The sequence below is a fragment of the Metopolophium dirhodum genome, chromosome 1, assembly GCF_019925205.1.
Source record: "Metopolophium dirhodum isolate CAU chromosome 1, ASM1992520v1, whole genome shotgun sequence".
NCBI classification, from domain to species: Eukaryota; Metazoa; Arthropoda; class Insecta; order Hemiptera; family Aphididae; genus Metopolophium; species Metopolophium dirhodum.
In genome coordinates, this window is record NC_083560.1 from 67497325 (window position 1) to 67519917 (window position 22593).

General features: G+C 31.1%; 1 protein-coding gene across 2 annotated transcripts in view; it reads right to left on the reverse strand.

Moving 5' to 3' along the window:
- The window catches only part of LOC132935715 (uncharacterized), a 170362-nt gene that overhangs the window by 20566 nt on the left and 127203 nt on the right, over positions 1 to 22593 (reverse strand). For both annotated transcript variants that reach the window (XM_061002331.1, XM_061002330.1), the window contains exons 3-4: positions 13818 to 13930; positions 3360 to 3825 (exon numbers count right to left, since the gene is read on the reverse strand). In XM_061002331.1, the coding sequence (XP_060858314.1) occupies positions 3360 to 3825; positions 13818 to 13930 (579 nt within the window). The remainder of the gene's footprint in view (positions 1 to 3359; positions 3826 to 13817; positions 13931 to 22593) is intronic.

The window sequence follows — 22593 nt, forward strand, 5'->3', positions numbered from 1 at the left end:
TCTTGCCTACAGCTAAATATTACGGAGAAGTGTCGAGAAAAACTGTAAACAATTATATCAATTTTTAAATGTTAGTTTTTATTTTTATCTCACAAGTACCACTTAAACTACCAGTTTTTTCGTTAAACGTTAATTCCAATAACGATATGACATTTATTTCCAGAGACAAATTATTTTCAAGTTGTTGTTGACGTCAATAGAAATACAGAAAAACATTATTACGTAACGCTTTTGATTGCCATCTCAAAACACAGTTTAATACTTACAACAAGACTCGACAACGGTTTATTTATAATTCTTTATGAAAGTTTTATAATTTTATACTAAAAGTTGATTTTCCATTGTTATGTGTTTTTAAAACTTTGGAGATCGGGGTTTCGCATACTTGGTGCTTTAGTGATATTTCAGACCATAATATAATAGTACCTATCGTATTTTGTCATGGCTAAACAGTAACCACGCATATCTAGTCACAAGAAACACACGACATAAAACGTTTCTGTAATATGTTTGAACTCTAGGTAAGTTCCACAGGAACGTATCACTGCTCTTCGGGAATATTCTCTTTTCTATAACTGGAACGATATTTTGCACAGTCCTAGAAATTTACAACACATCTACGTACGTGTAGAACCAATAACGTTATAGATAATACGTATGGTTTTAAAATTTCGTAAAATTAATTTTCTTGAAATATTTTATCTATGTGAAAAATAAAAAAATAAAAAATGTTTATTAGACCTAAAAGATTATAGTTATAAACTTACAGCAAGATAACATTTTTAAAAGTGGGTTTATTGTATCGAATACTAATAAATATTAATTAATAAATAATCACCAATAGGGACCCAATTGATAATTGATAAATATTAACCGATAATATTATAATTTATTTTATACCTAATTTATAATAATTAACACAGTAATTCTTAATCTTTGGTTTATAAGTCATTCATTATCAATATTGTCTGAGTGTAATCAATAACATTTTCTAATTATCCATTAGCTATAACCAAATTGTTTATTATTTCAAGTGAAATGTTTCAAAATCAGATCCATTTACCCTATATTAATACGTAATATGACAGTGCAACACAATGTTCTTAGTGCATTTGGTCATATGTAATAACATTTTACCGTCACGATAATTTTAAAAATAAAGTCGCCTGCTTCGACCACAGTTTTCTACACGTAATTGTAGTTTAGGCTCTAAGACCCGCGTTTTGTCGACAAATTAAAATATTAAACGATTTCCGTGGCGTTGTTATATTATATAGAATAGGTGTAATGTAGGCAATCAAAAAACTTTAGCACACCGCTGCGACCATTACACCAACGTTATCCGCACTTTATTTCACGGAACCGCCTCGAGTGTTTATTTTCTAATTAAAAAAAAAGTATATCATCAGGTAAATTCGAATTTATTATACCGCGTAGGTAGCTACAATTTTCGGCGATTGCAGTGGCGGTAGTATAGTCGTCATCATCTACGCTGTTGAAACAAAATGGACAAAATATTAGCCTTTGGGCGAGAAATCGTTTAAATTGTTTAAAGACGAGACTGGAGTTATATTCATGACAAATTTCACGGGGCGTCTATAAAATACTACAACACGCCTCTTTACTAGTGTATTGCGTATAATTATACAATAATAAAAATGTAGTATCTTCCAATTAATTTTAAAATACTGTCTAAAACCAAGAAAAAATGTAGTATTTTACATATTCTAAGACCTAGGTTATAAAACACTATATTATTCCACAGATATTGAATATACTGAATATTTCCTTATAAATTATATTTCCCTTCTCACATATTTACTTAGTATCATGGCTAAATAATTTGTCGTATATACATACGTTATACACGTTAAGGTTTAAATATTGATGATAACTAAATAAGTTATTATTTAACCAATTTCCTCTAAAAGTTTAAAGTTAATACGAAGAAAAAAAGGTGGGTAAGTGGATGTCGCTCTGCTGTACAGTAGGTTACAAGTGGGTTACTGTAATGGATGGTGTTAAATTTGAACTCAATGATATAATATCATTGTATAAGAAAAACGATTCTGAGCGAAAACGGTCAGCAAGCCTATGATATTACCAAGTATATTTGATTATATTATTGCGAATAAAGTAATTTATATATAACCTATTTACGTGGATCCTTGTTTTCAATTGTCAATCCTTAGTTATAAAAGTTGAACATTTTATAAATTTTTAACTACAAAATAATTATTAAATTCTAAATTTAATAAATTTTGTCAACATTTGAACTTTAAATGCTTATAAAAAAGAATTGTGCCAATGTATTTTTAATATTTTTCAACTGCTATTAGAACGATGTATCTTATATTAACCTTATATTAAATTTTAACGCTTTTTTTACCCAAGAAATACAATTTTATTGATATTTATAGAAAAAAAAAACTAAAAAATTGAAAACTGATAATGTCCGTAAACAGCTCAAAAAGAGTCAAATTATTTTCAAAATTTTATTGTGTATAGAAAATGCTAATATTAACATTCAGTGAAATTTTCAAGTATCTACAGTCATTCGTTTTTTAATTACAACAAAATAAGGAAATCGTTACATGAGAAATCGGGTAAATATCCAATGTAAAAATATGAACTTCAAACGCTCATAAAAATTTAATTTGACTTTTTTGTAGACACATTTTTTGATAAACGTAGACGTACTTATGAAGAATTTTGAATTACATTTAAAATCTTAGATTTAAAAAGAGAAGCAGGTTGTTACAATGGTTTCGTTTCAAGGCTTCAACTATTCAAGTTAAGGGTTAAGCGTCAACTAGGGCATATTTACCCTACACTATACCTACTTGTCAAAAAATGATGAGATTCATTAGGTCTGTCTAAAAATGTTTGTCCTCCATGTCACTATTTGATTTCCGTGAGATAACATTTAAAACCAAGGTTTTGGAGACCCTATACGGTGACAAACAAAAAAGACTACAATAGGGTTTGAAAGCCCCACGTTGCCACGATTGGCGTTTAACCTGTTATAAGTCAATTGGAAAATTAACAAACTGGTTCGGTTAAAAAGTTCGAAAATATAAAATTTCGACTATAGTTTATGTTTAGCTTTAAGCACACCTATAGATGGAGTTCACGGAAATAGAAACTTGGTGGTAGGGGGGGGGGGTGTCACAACAAAAGTCTCTGATAATAATATTACAGTTGCAGTCTGCACGTATACTATTTTTATTTTTTTTACAAAAACAATTGACATTAACTAAACTAGTGGGGGGGGGGGGCACGGTCTCTGCAGGCACCCCCTTGCCGGCGCCCTTGACACCCAAACGTATGGAAATAGTTACAAGACATTCTATAATTACCGACGTGAACTGCGTGACCCGGATGAACCAGAGCGTGAGCGTAAGGTTGACGATGACGACTGCCAGCAGGCAAGCGAGAAACACGTACAGTGCACGGGTCTTCCACTTGGCCGTGGACTTGTGCCCGCCGCCGGCCGATAAGTTGTGGTCGGCTTGGGCGGCACGGCGGCCGGCGGCTGAGTTCGGTTCGTACGCAGACACCGAGGCGCCGGGTTTCTGCGGGAACGCGTTGGTCTGTTGCTGCTGCAGGTGGTGATGGTGTTGCTGCGGCTGAGGTAGTAGAAATTGTTGCTGTTGCTGCGGCGTCGGCGAGTCGGCGACCGCGGACGAATCGTACTCGACGATGTCCGCCGACGACGCGGGCCACTGTCGGTGGCCACCGCCGCCGACTGCCGTGGCGTTCCCTTCGCCGTCGTTACCGTTACCGTAGTCGTAGTCGTCCATCACGGTTGCCGTTCCGGTCCTCCTGTGTCCCAAAAAGACGTGAAATATAATTAAATAAAAATTGTAGTCATGAAATTAAAGCAGAATGTCGGGAGTTGACACAGTGAGAGCATTGACGATTGGGTATTACTTTACGCTTTATAGTTAGTTATAATTTTATATTTCCGATATAATATACAATACACTGTTATTATACACTACTCCTGGATATCAAATAGGTCTATGACGATGACTTTACAAAGCAATAATAATTATATTATTGTGAGTTGTAATTTATACTGCTAATTTAGGTTTTCCTATTACACTTACATCGAATTTTATAATACTCATTTTCACGAAATCGTTTCAATAATTCCCCTCCAAGTGCACTTGTGAGATGTGGATACACGGCGTCCTTTACTTCATTTTTTTCCCCTCTTATTGAGGGGAGGGGATGTCACAAATCGTATATTTCTTTTTTCCCCTTTTTCGAAGATACTCTCGAATTATTTCATGATTTTTTATTCACACAGTTGTTCCAAATAATTTCCAACACCCGCTCCCAACCCCAAATGTCATATCGCTCTATTTCCCATTTATAGCAGGGACAGGGAAGGCACACGTTGTATTTAAATGTGCCGGGATTTCTTCAAGGCTTTTGAATCAGAGCTTGTAAACTCTATAATGACATTATTTATAACGTTATATTTGACAAAAAACGATTGAATTTGTAAACGTAATTAAAACGGAAAGCGATAATCAAAAATAATTAAATACTCTAAAACAAAACATAACGATTAACAAAATATATTATATACGATTAAACAAAACATAACGCTCAAAACGTAATTTATAGAATATCATTGATCGAAAAAAAACGCAAAACAAAATATTTTAATATCTATTTATTTAAAAGCTCTATTGGTTTCGTAGAAACATTTATTTCATGCAAATAATCTAAGAATTGATTATATTATATTTCGTATCCGGGCCGCATTAGTTACGTAACCTACCCGCATTAGTTATTATTTTTTAAATTTAATAGGTATTAACACTATTTTAAATAAATGTAAACGCAAAACTTGTATAACGTTTTGATTCTAAATAACGGTAAACGCAAAGATTTTGTAACGTTTTAATTGTAAACAACCTAAAACAAAATTTGTTTTCAAATGCATGCTTTGTTTTGTATATTGAATACCTAACTACATCTTTTTAATGTTTTTTTTTTATGAGCAAAGCTGGTTTATTAATATTATATTATATCAAGTGCAACTTGACTTTGCACACAATTACATATATACACGTGCAACCACTGTTATTGGTATAAACTAGGCCTGTTTACTTTAACACGCAGTAGAATTAAAATCAGATGATAGGAATAACCCCACAGTATTCTTTGTAAAGTCGACATAACGAGTATGTGCAATTGAAATCAAACAATCATAAAATATAATACAATTTGTTTTCAACTTATATCATCACGTCACAAACGCTAATTAAAAAAAAATCGAGAAAATAATAGTATAAATGTATGATATTATTTTTTTAAGTACATATACATATTACATAATATATAATATATCGAGGGTTTAGGTTTTTAATTCTACATAAATCTCGTGACGACATAATACCATCATTCAGTATCATATCCTAACCGCCTGCTGCAGTGTACATATTATAATAATATATATCAGACGCATCGACATCGGAGAAAATCCTTAGAATATCAGTCCAGGTATACGAACAATGTATAATATTATATACGAGTGCGATGCAGGTATATGGAATAATGTGACGTCTAACCACGCACGATCGACTAACAGATAAAAAAAATATAATAATAACACACATACATTATGATAGATACACGCGTGGGCAAGTTATAGGCACGGTATATATATATTATAATGTGCATTCAATCATCGTCGTGCGTTGGTCGTCGTCGACGAGTGTAACTCGCTGGCGGACACCGATGACGACGACGATCAATCATCATCGGCGCAGGTCGTTTACTGCCACGATGTATATATCTAATATATATATATAACTAGCACTTGGACCGTATATTATATAACACTATATACATGATATAAGCACGTAAGTATGTATGGTACACTCACTGTATATATATATAGTATAATCGGACTCAGGACTCGAGAAAATCGCCTCCTGCAGAGCCCTCGACTCTCGAACTGCAGCAGTTCACGTGCACAATGCGCGCGATACACGCGTTACATTATTATATTATTATATTATATATACATATTATTATGTACAATGGGGGGTATACGCGCGAGACTAGTCATATATATACGTCATCGGGTGGTTGGCGGGTCCTTGTGTGGTGGGTGGGGGGTTATATTATGCCCGTTCATATACGTTTTCCCTCTTTGACGTGACGTTTCGCAGTGTAAAAAAAAAATCACCGGAAACTGCGGTGGGGAGGTGGGATTTTCTTTTTAATAGCGCGGATACAATATTATTATATTGTGTATACCTAAATATTATTATGTATGCGGATGTGCGTGTTTAGTGGAAAAGGTTGTTTAGACCGCACAGAAATACGCACGTGTGAGAGTGTATAGGTACCTACATGCATATAATATATTATACTATGTATAGGTGTTATTGTCGGTGGGGTCAACCGACGATATATTATAATATTATAAATACGTCGATACGGCGGTCGATGAAGACGGATGGACCGCGTGTGCAGGCCGAATAGCTCGCGATGTATATAAATTGTATAGCCACTATACATATATTTCCGCGCGTACCTGTTATACATTATTATATATATTTATATGTATATTGTAATAAGCACCGAGAAAGTGAGTTTTTAAAAGCCTTTCCATAATACTCGTTGTTGCCCTTTTACCGTTACGATTATGCATATATGTATAAGACACGTGCTGGCGATGAATGGGAGAAACACAAAAGTTGTTCGCACACACACCCACACACCCACACTCGTCACTCACTATAACCGCACACTAAACACTGAACAGAACCGATATTTTGCGATACGCGTATTGCATATTTTACTAAAAATATAGAGACGACGAACAGGTATTAAACAATATATTGTAGAATCCAACGTTAGTATATTATTATTGAATACTCCCTTATAATGATAATAATTATTATTATGACGTACCAATTACTAGACATAAATGCTTTCGCAAACGTTCGTCACTACCGCTTTTCAATAATTACTAGGTACAATAATGAGTATATTATGACATAATGTTGAATAACCATAGTATGTACCTGCTAATGGCAATTTATTTTATGGTTAATATTTTGTGGTATATTATGTTATTATTGTATACTATTTAATTATTATGTACTTACATATATATATTTTTTTTAATTTGTGTAAAGTATACCTTTGGTACATACTAAACGTTTTATTTGAAGAATTTTTAAATAATAATTATTAAAATTAACTACCAGATTTGTTTGGTTTTTTTAAGAACGTGAACGCATAACCGAGTTTTTTGAAAAAAAAGTGAACGTGTAATCGAATGGGTTCTTTTTTTACGCTTTGAACTTGAACGCGAACGAATTCAATTTTCAAGTGAACTTTCTGAACACTGAGACACTAATATTATATAACTTGTAGATATGTTTTTTTTGGTAGGAGGGTTATACAAGGTGATTTATTAAGCGTAAAACACTCACTATCTCAAAAAGTATTAATGTTTTTGAAAATATTTTTTTACATAGTTTCAAGTTGTTAAAAAAACATTTTTATTAAAAAATTATATTTTTAATCATTTTTTATCCTTATATTTTTTTAAGTTTTATACTTTTTTGAATGACAGCATAGAGTTTTAATTTCATTTTCCAAAGCAGAATATTTTTTTAAGTATTTTAATACATAAATATCGAATTTAGGACGAGTTGTTTATGGGTTATAAGTATTTAAGGTTTAGACAAGCGGAGTAGTGGACACACATTTGCGGGGTAACCCCATACCACTCCACTCCGCCCATCTAAACTTTAAATGCTTATACCTCATCAGTGGCGGCGCGAAATTGTGGAGGCTTTGAAGCATATTGTATATTTTAAATAGCAGCAGGGGCCATTATTAATTATTAATTATAATATTTTCCATGATATTTGTATTGAGGCCTTACGATTATATATATATTTATACACCCACCCACCCATTTCAGACATGAAGGAATTGCTTCAAATAATCATATATCCCGCCGCCACTGTACCTCATAGACAACTCGCCCTAAATTAGGTTTTTATGAATTAAAATACTTAGAAAAATATTCTGCTTTGGAATATGAATTTAAAACTCTATGCTGTCATTCAAAAAAATAAAAAACTTAAAAAATTATATAGATAAAAAATATTTAAAAATATATTTTTTTAATTAAAACATAGTTTTTTAACAACTTGAAACTATGTAAAAAAAATATTTTCAAAAACATTAATACTTTTTGAGATAATGAGTGTTTTACGCTTTATGAATCACCCTTTATAATAAAATATGTTCTTATCTATTGTCCCTAAAAATTTAGGGAGGGTGGAACTTTTCCCTCTCAAACATTTTACTAATAAACAATCTGTATACACTATACATGTAAACACTGAACATGTAACAGTCCTTGAAGTTTTGTGAAATTGTGAAATTAGGTAGTGAAAATATATTAAGTTATATAGTAGGTGGGTACTTTATCTACAACCTACTGACTGCTATCCATATTCTCCGGAGAAAAACATTGAATATATACTTATTTCAATATGGATATTTTATTTTATATTGATTATTATAACGCGCACATAAAAATTATATTGAAGCAGCTCAAGCATAATATGCTTTTTTAAAAACAGTGATCCATTCACCATGTGGCTACATTAATTTTTTGTATCGGTTTTTGTTCTTTTCAAGCGTTTGAAGTATTTATTTTACAACATTTCAGTTTTACAAAACACTTTTATTAAATTGGTTTTTTAAGCAGCATACATATATCGGTTATTGTATAAATAATTTTTATTAACAAGCGTTAAAAGTTTAGATGACCGGATTACAATGGTAGGGGGTACTCCGCAAAATATATGGTTCACTGTTATAACACTCGTCAGAACTATTTAAATACTCTTTAATATATATATATATATGTATTTAAAACCATTTATTCAGTATTTTTTATCTATCTATTATACTGATGTACATAATTATATTGAACAAAATTAGGTATTATACATCTACCTATAATACATTAATACTTCATTACCAATTATACATTTACACCAAACATTATTGATATTACATTTTTTTTTTAAATTTTTATTGCGTATGATAATGAAACTATTTTAATTCATATTTGAATACACAGTTCATACCTATGAAATATTTGACTAGCTATAACTATTAACTATAACCTTATTTTCCAAATGAATTCTTTTCGTTTTTTTTTTGAATTTAAATATAAAGTACAGTACATTTGTGTAATAAAAAAATTAATTTCTTCCAATTTTTTTCTCTTGTGGCTTTTTTACATTTTTACTTCGATAATAATTATAACCTATAATAATAATCTATTTTTAATCCTCAATATTTGGATTCGAAACAATTAATTAACACCCACTGTGCAATATTATGGTACACAAACATTTAAAGGATGTTTCAAATCACCATATAATATACGAATTAAACAAATAAATAGGTATATACCTAGGTTGTTATTATTATCAAGTTAAAAAAATCTAAAATACTACAAATACAAAAAGTAAGAATAGATTAGCAGAAAATAATGTTTTTATTGCAATATTATGTATTATATATTACCTATCTAGTATTTTAGATTCTGAGTGGAACGATGAATGTATTGATTTTACAATGATGTGTGTTTTTTATTTTTTATTTTTGAGTCTGTCATCGCCTTTTAGGACAGTAAAAGTGCTTGGATCTTCTTCATCAGTAACTTTTCTGATAGGAAAGTGAATGTAGTTGGTACTCTGGGGGGTCAATAGTATACAAATTTCCCAGTAGTTTTCAAAAGAGACATGAAAAAACATAAGAAAAATTAAGGAAAAACGGGAATTTTTAAACAAAATCTGTTTTTGAGAAAATCAATTTTGGTTTTTGGTGCAACTCTAAAACAAAATATGATCGTAGGTACATGAAATGTTGACTAAATGTTTATATAAGCATTTTCTATACACCATAAAATTTTCTAAATATTTTGACTTATTTTGAACTATTTACGGATATTTTCAGTTTCCATTTTTTTTAGTTTATCAGTTTTAGTTTTTTTCTTTAAATAACAATACAATTGTATTTGTTGGTTAAAAAAGCTTGAAAATTTAATAGAAGGCTCCTAGGTTATTTTTTCAAAGGCAGATAAAAAAAATACAGTTTTTATTTATAAGCATTTAAAGTTCAAATCTTGACAAAATATGGAAAAATCACAAAAATTAGCAAATTATTTTTAGTTGAGAATTCATAAAAAATTTTATTTTTAAATCTAAGATTTGAAAATGTAATACTTACAAGATTGTTCATAAGTTTGTCTACCTTTATCAAAAAAAAAATGTCTACAAGAAAGTCAAATTAAATTTTTATGAGCGTTTGAAATTCAAATTTTTACAACATTTGATATTCACTCGATTTCTCATGTAACGATTTTCTTATTTTGTTGTAATTAAAAAACATATGACTGTAGATACTTGAAAATTTCTCTGAATGTTTATATTAGCATTTTCTATACACGATAAAATTTTGGAAATAATTTGACTCTTTTTGAGCTGTTTACGGACATTGTCAGTTTTCAATTTTTTTAGTTTTTTTTTCTATAAATATCAATACAATTTTATTTGTTGGGTTAAAAAGCGTGAAAATTTAATTTAAGGCTCCTGATATATTGTTACAATAGCAGTTGAAAAATATTAAAAATACATAATATGCACAATTTTTTTTTATAAGCAATTAAAGTTCGAATTTTCACAAAATTTATCAAATTTATAATTTGATAATTATTTTGTAGTTAAAAATGTATTAAATGTTCAACTTTTATAGCTAAGGATTGAAAATTTAAAACAAGGTTCCACGTAAGTAGGATATATATAAATTACTTTATTCACAGTAATATCATCAAATATACTTGGTAATATCATAGGCGGACTGACCGTTTTCGCTCAGAATCGTTTTTCTTATACAATGATATCATATCATTGAATTCATATTTAACACCATCCATTACAGTGACCCACTTGTCACCTACTGTACAGCAGAGCTACATCTGCTTGCCCACCTTTTTTATATTTAGTCCATATAAAATACGACACATTATTAAAAATAAAATTTTAAGTAATTTTTTTCAGTATAATTAGGTATTATGTAGGTATACTTTAAAACATTTAAGTAATAGTACAGACCCGCTGCCATCATTGAACGTCGTTGCATGGGATATTTATACATAATCGATGCTCAAAAAGGGACAATCGTTTCAGTGGCTGCAGAGACCACGGAAAAGTCAAACATTTTAATATCTTTTTGGCCGTGGTTGTGCATTTTGCCGTAAAAGGGTTTTTTCCAATATAATTAATAACTATGATATGGCAAAGGTATAGCCGGTAAGCCGTACTATCGTGACAGGTAAAAAAAAAAAGCAAAACCACACGAGTGAAGTGTTTACATTTTATCTCGAACTTTACCGAAGACCACAAAATAGTTCTCCTCTTCATAGTATTCATATAGTAATATAATATAGGCGTGTTGTTCGCTGTGGCTTTTATTATATTACTGCGGTCATCAGTTTGTTTGCGGTATCAAACCTACTTAGATTCTATAATACCATGGTAGGCGGTGCATATTGACATTCGACGAGGTACTGTATATTATTATATAGGTATATATATAATATGCAGTTCGTGGCGGGTCGCCTGCACGTTCAGAGTAAGGAGGATGAGGGCGAAAAATGCTTCTGTTATTAATTTTTCCGAGATGCGTATATAGAGTGTAGCGGTAAAAAACTGATAAATGTAATTAAAACTAACAATGTCAAACTTTTATCAACATTTAAGAGGACGCTAATCCACATGCGCTGTCTTCGTCTTATGTTACGCGTACATGGCAAATTGTACGTTCTGAAAATAGTCTATTTAACTTTTTTATGATTAATATTGGAGCAAATTGCTCTTTTATCAAATTTAGAAGTAAGAATATTATCTAGTGAACCTTGTAGGTTTATTTTATATTGTAATTTTAAAGCAAGCCGAGTATTTTGAAATTGTAAATTATTTGTGCGTTTTAAAATACTCATAACTATTGCTTTAAAATTAAAGTCCAAAAAACCGCTAGATAATATTTTTCTTCTACTACCTAAATCTGAGTTAAATAGATTATTTAGAAGATACAATAATAATATGCTATGTTACGAATTTGTAAAACAGAGACAACGTTTGCTGGTGTAGCGCCCTTTTAAAAGAAGGGCTAATTATAATAATAGAAGACAAATATTATCCATGACTCTTTCATAAATGATTTGCTTTATACAAAGATAATGGTCATAAAACAGGTTTGATGAACTATATAATATAGTCCCATGGACTGACTGAATGTATTTTCCGAGATATTTTTCAAAATCATAAATATTTTATAAATTATTTAGAAGAAATTATTCTATTGCCTGATTCTTAATACCTATTACGGTTGTAGAAAAGGTTTAGAAACAGATTTTTGTATCTGATAGTAAACCTTTTGACTAGAGGTTGGTCGAACTGTTCGAATGTTCGATGTTCAAAAATTGAACCAAACCTTAAGTGTTCGATTCGAGTTCGAAAGTCGATCTAAGTTTTATAACTTCTAAATAGTTCGAACTCCAAAAATATTCCATCACGTCAAATGGTTCACACAAAAAATATTCCCTGTTTTTTTTGTTAAATATTAAATAATTAATTTGTATTATTGTTTATTGTCTTTAATATAGTTTATACTATATACCCATATGCTATTCTAGTTTATTTTTATTTATTTTTAACGTGGAGTTTCCTGTGTTGAATATACATTCTAATTATTGCATTATTGTTATTTTTAATTTTAAAATCACAAAAGTAAAATTAAACACACAATACTGTCCGGGTATCGATTATTTATAGACTTTCATAATTATTTTGGCTTCATACTATTTATTTAATCAAAGTTCGTAACTCACTGAACAATATTAAAAATTAATATTATTGATTATTGTATTTCAATATTCATGAATCGTTATAATTTATAAAATTGGTCCTTACCTTGATAGTCGTTGGTTATTTTGGTTTGACATATAACTATAAAGTTTGATTTAACATTTAATTCATAAGTTTAGTTTGGGTTCAGTTCAATAATGAAATATAATCAATATATTGTACGGATGTGGTTTGATGTTAAACGAAATGTTCAGTTTATGTACGATTAAAAAGTTCAGTTCGAGTTCGACATCACACTGAATTGTTCGGTTCGTGTTCTGTTCGACATACAATTAAAAAGTTCGGTTCGATACCATATTTTGTAGTTCGACCCACTTCTGCTTTTATAAAAAATGACAGTAACAATAAAGAAAGGCGTTTAGATTTCAGAATTTAAATTGGTTATTATTATTATCGTTCTAATTTCTAATCATGACGTCTTCAATTTTATTTTTATTTTCTGGTGCCACTATTTAATTAATTTTCACTGACAAACCAATTTTGATTATCAATGTATTATTTTGTATTATTTACTAAAACGTGTGTTTTATTACTCTAAAAAATTTGTCATTCTAACATTAGCTCCCCTGCTAAAATACATTTCTGGCTATTCAGTACAGGTTACGGTGTCACACACATACGTTGTCCATATACATTATAAACCTACGTTTAAAATTAATATATTAATTGTAGATCTAGGACAGTTGGTAAAAAGCATTTCATCAAACAATATAAATTATATTATAATAATTCATCAAAAACAATTTTTCAATAACACTCTTTATGAAAGAACTTTTGAATTTTAATCAATAATCGTCCAGACACCATTCATTTTATTACCTGGGCATTGTTTTCGAACGGAAGTAATCAGCTGTTGATCTGCCACCGTAGACATCGTTCTCTAGTCCAATTCCGCCGTTGTGGTTTACCGCTGAATCTGCAGTAGAATGTATCTGCAACAGGTAAAAATATTAAATAAATAAGTAAGTATGGTTTGCTTTAATAAAATAAAAAATAAATCTTTGGTTTGACGGGAGAGAAATAGTTGGTAGGACATATTCAGCCTTAAAATTGAAACGTAAAAATATACAAGATATTATGTTCTATGTATAATTAATATTAATCATAAATTACCTATTTGGCTATATTCCTATATTATATATATCTATGTTTATTAATTTAATTTTTTTAATAATTATTTAATGAATGATAACATATTTTACCTTTAATTATTGAGGTAAAATAAAAATGTATTGATTTTTGCCCTTAAAAACATTTAAATTATTTTTTTCAGACGACAACAAACATTTAATTCGATGTGCTGTTTTGAAATTTGTATCTTTATTTATTATACAACCATGTTATATCTAAGGGACTCCTTTGTAATTGGTAAAATATACTCAAATACATTAACCGCGTGTTGCTAAAAAAGGTGAACCGTATGTATATACTTAAATAGGCTAGGCTAAGCATATTAAAGGACATTTTATGTAATAATATTGATTGTTTTACAATAATTGTTTACGATGAAATATTTAAAAATAGATAAGGTTATGTCTTAACAGATAGCCCCCAAGGATAGAGAACAGCTGAGTTGCGCATGGATTAGTTGCTGGATCGCATTACAGTGACACAGTGGCATATTATCTCGAAGCACGTTTGCTTATAGTTCACTGCAAATAAGACACTGGGATGTTTTACAAATTTATCTGGGTGGTTGCGGCTCCCCCCTCCCCCCACAGCCCAACTCACCAAATAAACGTAGGTCTAATTTATCTCATAATCGTATACAATCGTGTTCCCAAAAAGTAAATCGTACATTCCTACGCAAGCAAGTCTTACTAAAAAATACGTGTTAATAGCCTATAGGTATAATGCCTACATTTTCAATAAAATATATAGTGTAGGTACAGTGGCGTATATAAGGGAGGACGTGAGGGTTAGACCCCCCCCCCATCGGCTTTTGAGTGGGTAATCTTCTATATTGTGTTTGATATGAGTTTTGAATCAATTCTAATTATATTCATTGTTTCTTATTGTTAAATATTTTACTACCTAAGTAAAAAGTTTTGAGAGAGTGGGGGATTTTCTATTTTCCCCTGTCATTTAGCTATGTTGTTTTATTTTTTTGACCCCCCCTCCTCTTTTAGAAATCATGTCTACGCCACTGTGTAAGTATAAGGAGAAATGTTTGTAATCTTCTTAAGTTTATAAACAACTGCAATGATTTCGTTTTATAAAAAACAGTACTTTTACATTTACAAGATCTGAGCATTAAAACGGTGTGTTTAGACTTTGGTCTGGTAATATAATGGTTTCTCTACATGATTTTTGACGCGTGGGCTTGAACGTAAATTCTATATAGGTGCTCGAAATAAACCAATGCCACGTGTTACTCTATTCCGGATTATACGCTTACTATCAACCTAACCGTTTTAAGTGTTTAGCAGTAACTGCAATTATTACTGAATACCTATCGGCTGTCATAATATTTTTTATTTGTTTTAATGATGTATAATATCAATAATTTATTGCTATGAAATAAATAACCCTATAGATGGAATTCATAATATAATGTCTATATAGGTACGCCGGGATGATAATTCGTGCAATAATCAAATAATTCAAACACAGTATTGTTGAATAATAATTAAAAGTGTCTACACAACGGTGAAAAAAATAAGATTTAAAAATAATTTAACTGAAGTTTCATTACATATTATATAATAATTGTAAAATAATTACAATTGTAATTACAATTATTGTAAAAATACTAAATATCCATGCTTTTATTTTAAATCACCCTTGCAGTGATCTAGCCAAGATTTGTTTTTTTTTTTGGGGGGGGGGGGGGGCGTGCTTGTAATTAGTTATATAGGTGGGGCCTAATTAGGGACCCTAATAAGTTAGGTATGATAATGTCGTGGATTCATTTTAGACTTTTGCAACTCTTACGTAATACGTTCACAGAATACACTAAAATTATATCATTTTAAATTAATTTTTTCCAATACTTTTAAAAAGCGCACTAATTATTGTTCAAACAACCATGCAATTTATAATGAGACTCCACTATAATTATTATTATTGTTTAGTAAAAATTGTATTTTGTAAATTATTGATAATACCTTTTATACGTTATACCATCATAGTCAATCTAACATTACCTAAATAGTAGGTATAAAATAATTTTTTTGGGCTGGGTAAAATTATTTTTTTCCAAACCAATTTTTGAAATAATAAATTAAATTCCTAAAAAAATGTAGCATGCTACTATAGATATTTCCAAAAACATAATATCTATGATCTTTCAATTTTCCTTGCAGAGGAAAAATATCTAGTAGCATATCACTTTTTTAGTTGCCCTCAGCACTCTATTATAGTGTTGTGTAAAATAGAGGAACTTAAAATTCCTTTTAACAATAATAACAATATATTATTGTGATCCGTTGTAGGAGATCGACCAGACGAGACTACATTGACAAGCCGACGACGTGACAAGTGATGTTTATAGTATAATATATACCGATCGCGGCCTGGCTGTACCGTATTATTATTATTATTACAACGGTCATCGATGAGGGTTACGCTCGCGCGCGTGTAACGGACGCTATTGGCACAATAACTATGAAATAATAATGTTTACATGTCATTATTATAGCATAGAACAGCTGTGCGATGATGATGATATTATTATTATCGTCGATCGGAGAGCCGTCGCCGTCGCCGCGTTGATTTTAACGCATTTATTATTATTTCGTTTCTCCTGCGCTTTGTTTATCTGCGTAAATAGACTACCGACGACAACGACATGTTGTTACAATATCACCATCTTGTTTATTCCTTTATTCGTCGCAAATATTATTATTATTATTTACGGCGTATTTCGAAGATATCTACTATTTTGGCAACTGTCCGAAACTTTATTTAGTAAAAAAACATAATCGCGTGAGGGGGGCGACAGCAAAACTATATTATATCCTATTGCGACACCGGCCTGATGCAATCGTATCTAACAAAATATTAAATATCAAAACATATAATATTAATATAAGGTAAATTAATATCAGGGCTCGCTTAAGTTCGTACACTACAAGTAAACGCTTAGATATCCACGCATATTATATGCTCCTAAAAATGCTCAAATATGCAGTAAAACACTTTTAAGTATCCGATTAAATCTAATTAATTCATCTCAATTCAGAATTTACTAACAAAACTTAATCGTGTCTTAATATTTTTTATTTCACGAATTAGTACCTATCAATAAACACATTGTTTTGTTCTTTTCAATATTTGTTATTAGACTTGTGTGTCGATTATGGTTTTGAACATCTTATTTCTAATTATTTTACCGTCTGCGTATTGATAATATTATTTTAAAATGTATAAGTACATAGTATTTTTAATGTGTCTACCAAATTTTTTTTGTTATAGACATAAAAAAATGCTCAGTACTTACTTACATGAAAACTATGTACAATGTGTTTACAATAACTTTCAACGATTTTAAATGCTCTTTAAATTTAAAAAAAATGTGTTATTTTGCCAAAATACGCCTATAATATACGTATACCAAATAAACTTAGAAATATTACTATGCAATTATTATATTACGAAAAACAAAATTGTATGATATATTGAATCCTGTCACGTTGAAGTGAATTCCGATGTTGCCTAGAGCATAATTTAATGCTACTTGGCTGCAAGTTTGATATTCAAACTTCCCGATCTTACTTGCGGCCTGCCCCGTTAATAATAATATTAATAATTATACATATAATAATATTCGTGCACGGGAATGACCGAGAAAATCTAAATGTTATATACTAGTCGAGTTCGATCGGTTTGTTTCGTTTCGTTCACCTCCACCGTGGTATACCGTTTTATTTCTAAACGAGTGAAACACTTAAATGTTTTTTTTCTATCCGCAACAGTCGGTCGAGGAGAGATGAAATCGGCCGGTACAAAAGGATGGTAAAAAATACGAAATTGAAAATTTTCCGAGTTTCCGTACACGCACGCTACAGCGTATTATACGACGACATTATCGCGAGCCCTCGGCGGCGATTATTGCCAGTGAATTAAATAATATATTATAATAATAAACGCCGCAGAACATTATTGTGTGTCGCAAAATATATTCTATATAGTACGTATATGACATTATATCATATATTATTATCTACTCGGCGGCGGTGTGCGGGTATAATATATATATATATATATATATATATGTAATATGTACATAAATACTATCATGTATATACGGTATACAATTACTACTATTATTCGTTACACGGGGCACAGCCGCCGGCGGACGCAGTGAATTATGATCGTAATAATAATAACAACAATAATAATAATCGTCAGATATTTTGCATATAAATTGGTACTAGTCTTGTGGTGGTGTGTATATATATATATATGTATATATATATATATACAGTGGTCGTGACGGGTATATATATTTATATATACAGTGTGTAATAATCGTCGTCGTCGTCGTTCTTATATATTGCGGCGAGCGGGTGGGCAGGCGGGCTGAAAGAAATTATTACAAGCGAGCAGAGCACGCCGCCGCCGCCGCCGTCTTCGTCGTCGTCATCGTCGTATAAAAAAATCGAGTCTCGTATATAGATTTCGCGCTGTATATATAACAAAATATTATAATATTATAACCGAGACGGCGCGACGTGGTTTAACCGCACGCGCACGCACGTATAGTCGCCGTCGTTATAATAATAATATGCGATATAATAATATTATATTTATGGCATCGCCGCCGCCCCCGCCTCCACGGTTCGCTTATAAAATAAAAAAAAAAGTATATACCCACCGACGAATGGGAAAGAAAACCGAAGAGAGTTGGACGCCGTCATCGCACCGTCACCAAATACATGTAGGCGTATTAGTGTATTATACATTGTAACCATCAACCCACCCCCCCCCCCCCCCCCCCCATAAGACCAAATTTAGTACACAATAATAATACGTAATGATATTAATAATACGAGTATAATGTGTGTATTATGCGAATGCCTATTAAAAATTGTTTATCCCTCCCCTTGAAAAAATTTTAGATACGCTACTACTGGTAACAATTGTGTTATTATCTACCTATAGCAGACATTGTAATAAGTGTATCATTATATCAACTATATAATATATTATACTTTCGGCCGTGGTGGCGCTGATATATTTCTATATTATGTGTGAGTATTGCAGATGGTGCCTTTGTGAATGGGAGTACACAGCTGATACTAGAATAGTAGAATGTACAATAGTCATATTATATAGGTAGCTATTAAAATTGTACCAAATTGTCATTTGTCTCGTATTTTAGTCGGACTGTGTGTTTGGGGAAAAAGAGGTGGTGATTTTTACACATATTTCAGTTTTTATTTGTATGCAATACCATATGAAACAGACATTGGTGCCATCGCATACAGTGATGGGCGAGATACTTTAAAAGAGTATTTAATATTTAGTAGATAATAATATAATAGATACTAGATGCGGGTACATCCAATTTTACCTTTAGATACAATTTACTAGATATCTAATTTATTTTTAATATAATTACTATCAAGGTAAATTGCCAAATTGAAAAAATATACTTTGATGTTATTTATTTAACTTGTAGGTAGGTATGACTATCATTTATTAGTAGTCGATATAATACACCATCGTCTCTGTTTACAATACTTACAATACATTACACAAATGTCGGCCATTTTTAAACTTATTTTACGATTTCACGATTAATTTTATGATTTCGTCAATTAGGTCTCATAAAATAGCACGAGGCAAATTTTAAATTTTAAATTCCAAGCCTGTCGTTTAAAAGAACAATGATGTAGGGACTTTTTGAATTCTGACTTATAAAACTACATTATTGATGGTTCTTTCGCTGGACAGACTGCAATGTAAAATTGCCTAGATACGAGATACTAGATATAAATATATAATAAATTATTAAAATTAAATATAAAAATACACAAGACACAAAATATGGATATAAGATACGGTACCCCTGCATACAGTACAGACATGATACAATTATCTGCTGACCGATATGATACGTTGTTATTCACACACAAATAACTTAAGAGCCTGTGACTAATACACACTGTGTTACTCAGTGTAAGTACATTCAGTTATCCGTGACCTGCATCGGCACTCAAACACAACGCCACGAGACTCAGTGCGGCAATACGATACGACCATATACCTATTAATTTAAGACTTTTCTGACATACTTTATTTCATTAGTATTATAGGTATTGATGTATTATAATATTGTATGGATGTCTTGGCTAATTATTGGAACTGAGTTCTTGTTAGTTAAGTTTATTTATTACTACAAGATCCTGTCATCGCTACCAACTCCTAGCTGCGATGTATATATAATATTATCTATAGTAATATGGTATGAAAATCATCCCTATAGACATTTTATATTTAACAGGTCACCCCTGGCCACGTTATAACATAATATTATACACAACTTGCACGACTAGAACTTTTCGATAGTCAAAAATTCACCCCTCGTACTCGCCAACTCAAAAACTCGCTGAAACTCGAATTGTCATTTGACTCCCTTGGGCTTTGTGAAAGTTCTGCTATATACCTACCTATAATATCGGCACATTTTAAGAGAGCAGGCAAAGTGTTGTTCGAATTATGTATCAAATATACATCACGATACGTATGCATCTGAATTCGACTTTGTGTATGTCACATTATACCTACTTCGGTTTCTAACACTTTTCAATTGAGAGTACACTTTTGGCTCTTAAACCCATTAAACTTCCATAATCCATACAGAATATTATGGTACGTACAAGAAGATAAACCATATTTTTGAAATTAACCGATGAAAGATCTTCGTGAAAATTCGCACGAGACCAGCGAGCCAAGAAATATTAAATCGTTGTTTTGGAATATTAAACTTCGTTTGGAAAACATTTTTTGTGGGAAAATTTGAATACAGCCTCGTGAGTGGTATGGGGCAGGTTCTAGTGACACCTATTTATTATAAAATTATTCATTATTGTTGTGCATCACCACTGTTCCATGAGTTGAAGTTCGTCAAGAAAAAACGAAGTGCGAGAGTCACATATTATGATTTTGATAATTTGCCGTGAATGATTTGACTTGGATTCCGTATATACCTACTAGAAAATCGGTCGGTTACCGTTACCGCGCGATGGACGAGTTGAGTATATAAGTTCCCACACGAAACGTAGCTGGTAAAAAGTTACATATTGTTCTGATTTAATAATATAATATATTGATGAAACAACTAACAATTATAGGAGATTAATACTAATGTCTTAAAAGTATACCAAATAGGTAGGTAGTAATTGTCTCAATACCACTTAAGTCAGCCTTCTCTTAGAACACGTTCACTAGTTGCTTACTGAGGTCCAAGAGATATATGTCTCATGTGTTTATAACATGACTATAAATAGTGTATCGATAGTAATTTATGCTAATGCATTAATTGTTTTCGAAATGTCGACACACTATTTACGTAGTAGCGATGTTAAAGTGCAACGTAATAATTAAAACACTAATATTAGGTACAACAATATGAAACATCACCCGTACGTAAGCTCCTACTAAGTACTATACCTACTATCTGAAGGTGATAATATTAAAACAGATTTAAATTATTATAATTTCAACTATCTATTATATTATTATATTAAATAGACTCGTGCAAAATAGTCAATGGAATAGTACAAAAAGTCCATTTTTTTTAAATTTAGTACTCGCGTCCCACGTATTGATTGTTAACCGAGTTTACATTCATATTTTAGTAATTCATTAAATCTAATGTTATATCTTACAAGCTACAGCATTAGAGAAAATGGAAAAAATCATTATAGAAAGAAACACTGCTAAGACAACTAATATAATATTTTTATTGATTGGTGTTTTAATATTTTTAAATCGCCACCTGGATCACACGCATACCTTAGGTATATTGATTAGGTAACTTTCAAATTTTTATACGTTTTTCCCAACTAAATTATTACAACGAGCAATATATAGATTTTTTCAATCATTGTATAATAGTATAATAGTATAATACAGAGGGTCAAAAATGAAAATTAATCGATTAATTTTAACTAAAGTTGGATAGGTACCCATGTATTATAAGTTATAGATATTATGACGCATAAATATGATTTGAACCCAAAGTATTATTTTTCAAATTTACCGTAGGTAATAAAATGCTAATATAGGTAGAGTGGTCAAGATGGATTCTGATTTAGTTGCTTAGTTAATAGTCATTAGTCAGTTAGAAGATCAGCTGAGTAAAAGTCGCGTTAAAAAAAAAAAAATCATAGACTTTTTTAATTTTTCACCGGTTAAAGTCCCCTTAACTTTGCACACGGGCAACGTATATTTTACATATTTTTTTCCACTCGGGAACCTCGCGTGTATACCGGCGATACCAGTGTCTACCAGGTCAGTATTGCGCGGGAACTTAAGTATATTATGCACACACGGTCGCCCCCGACAGGACGTCACTTACTTATCGTCGGGCCGACGAGACGGGCACATGGTGGACACACGGTTGGAAGGCACACGCGTCTCTTAT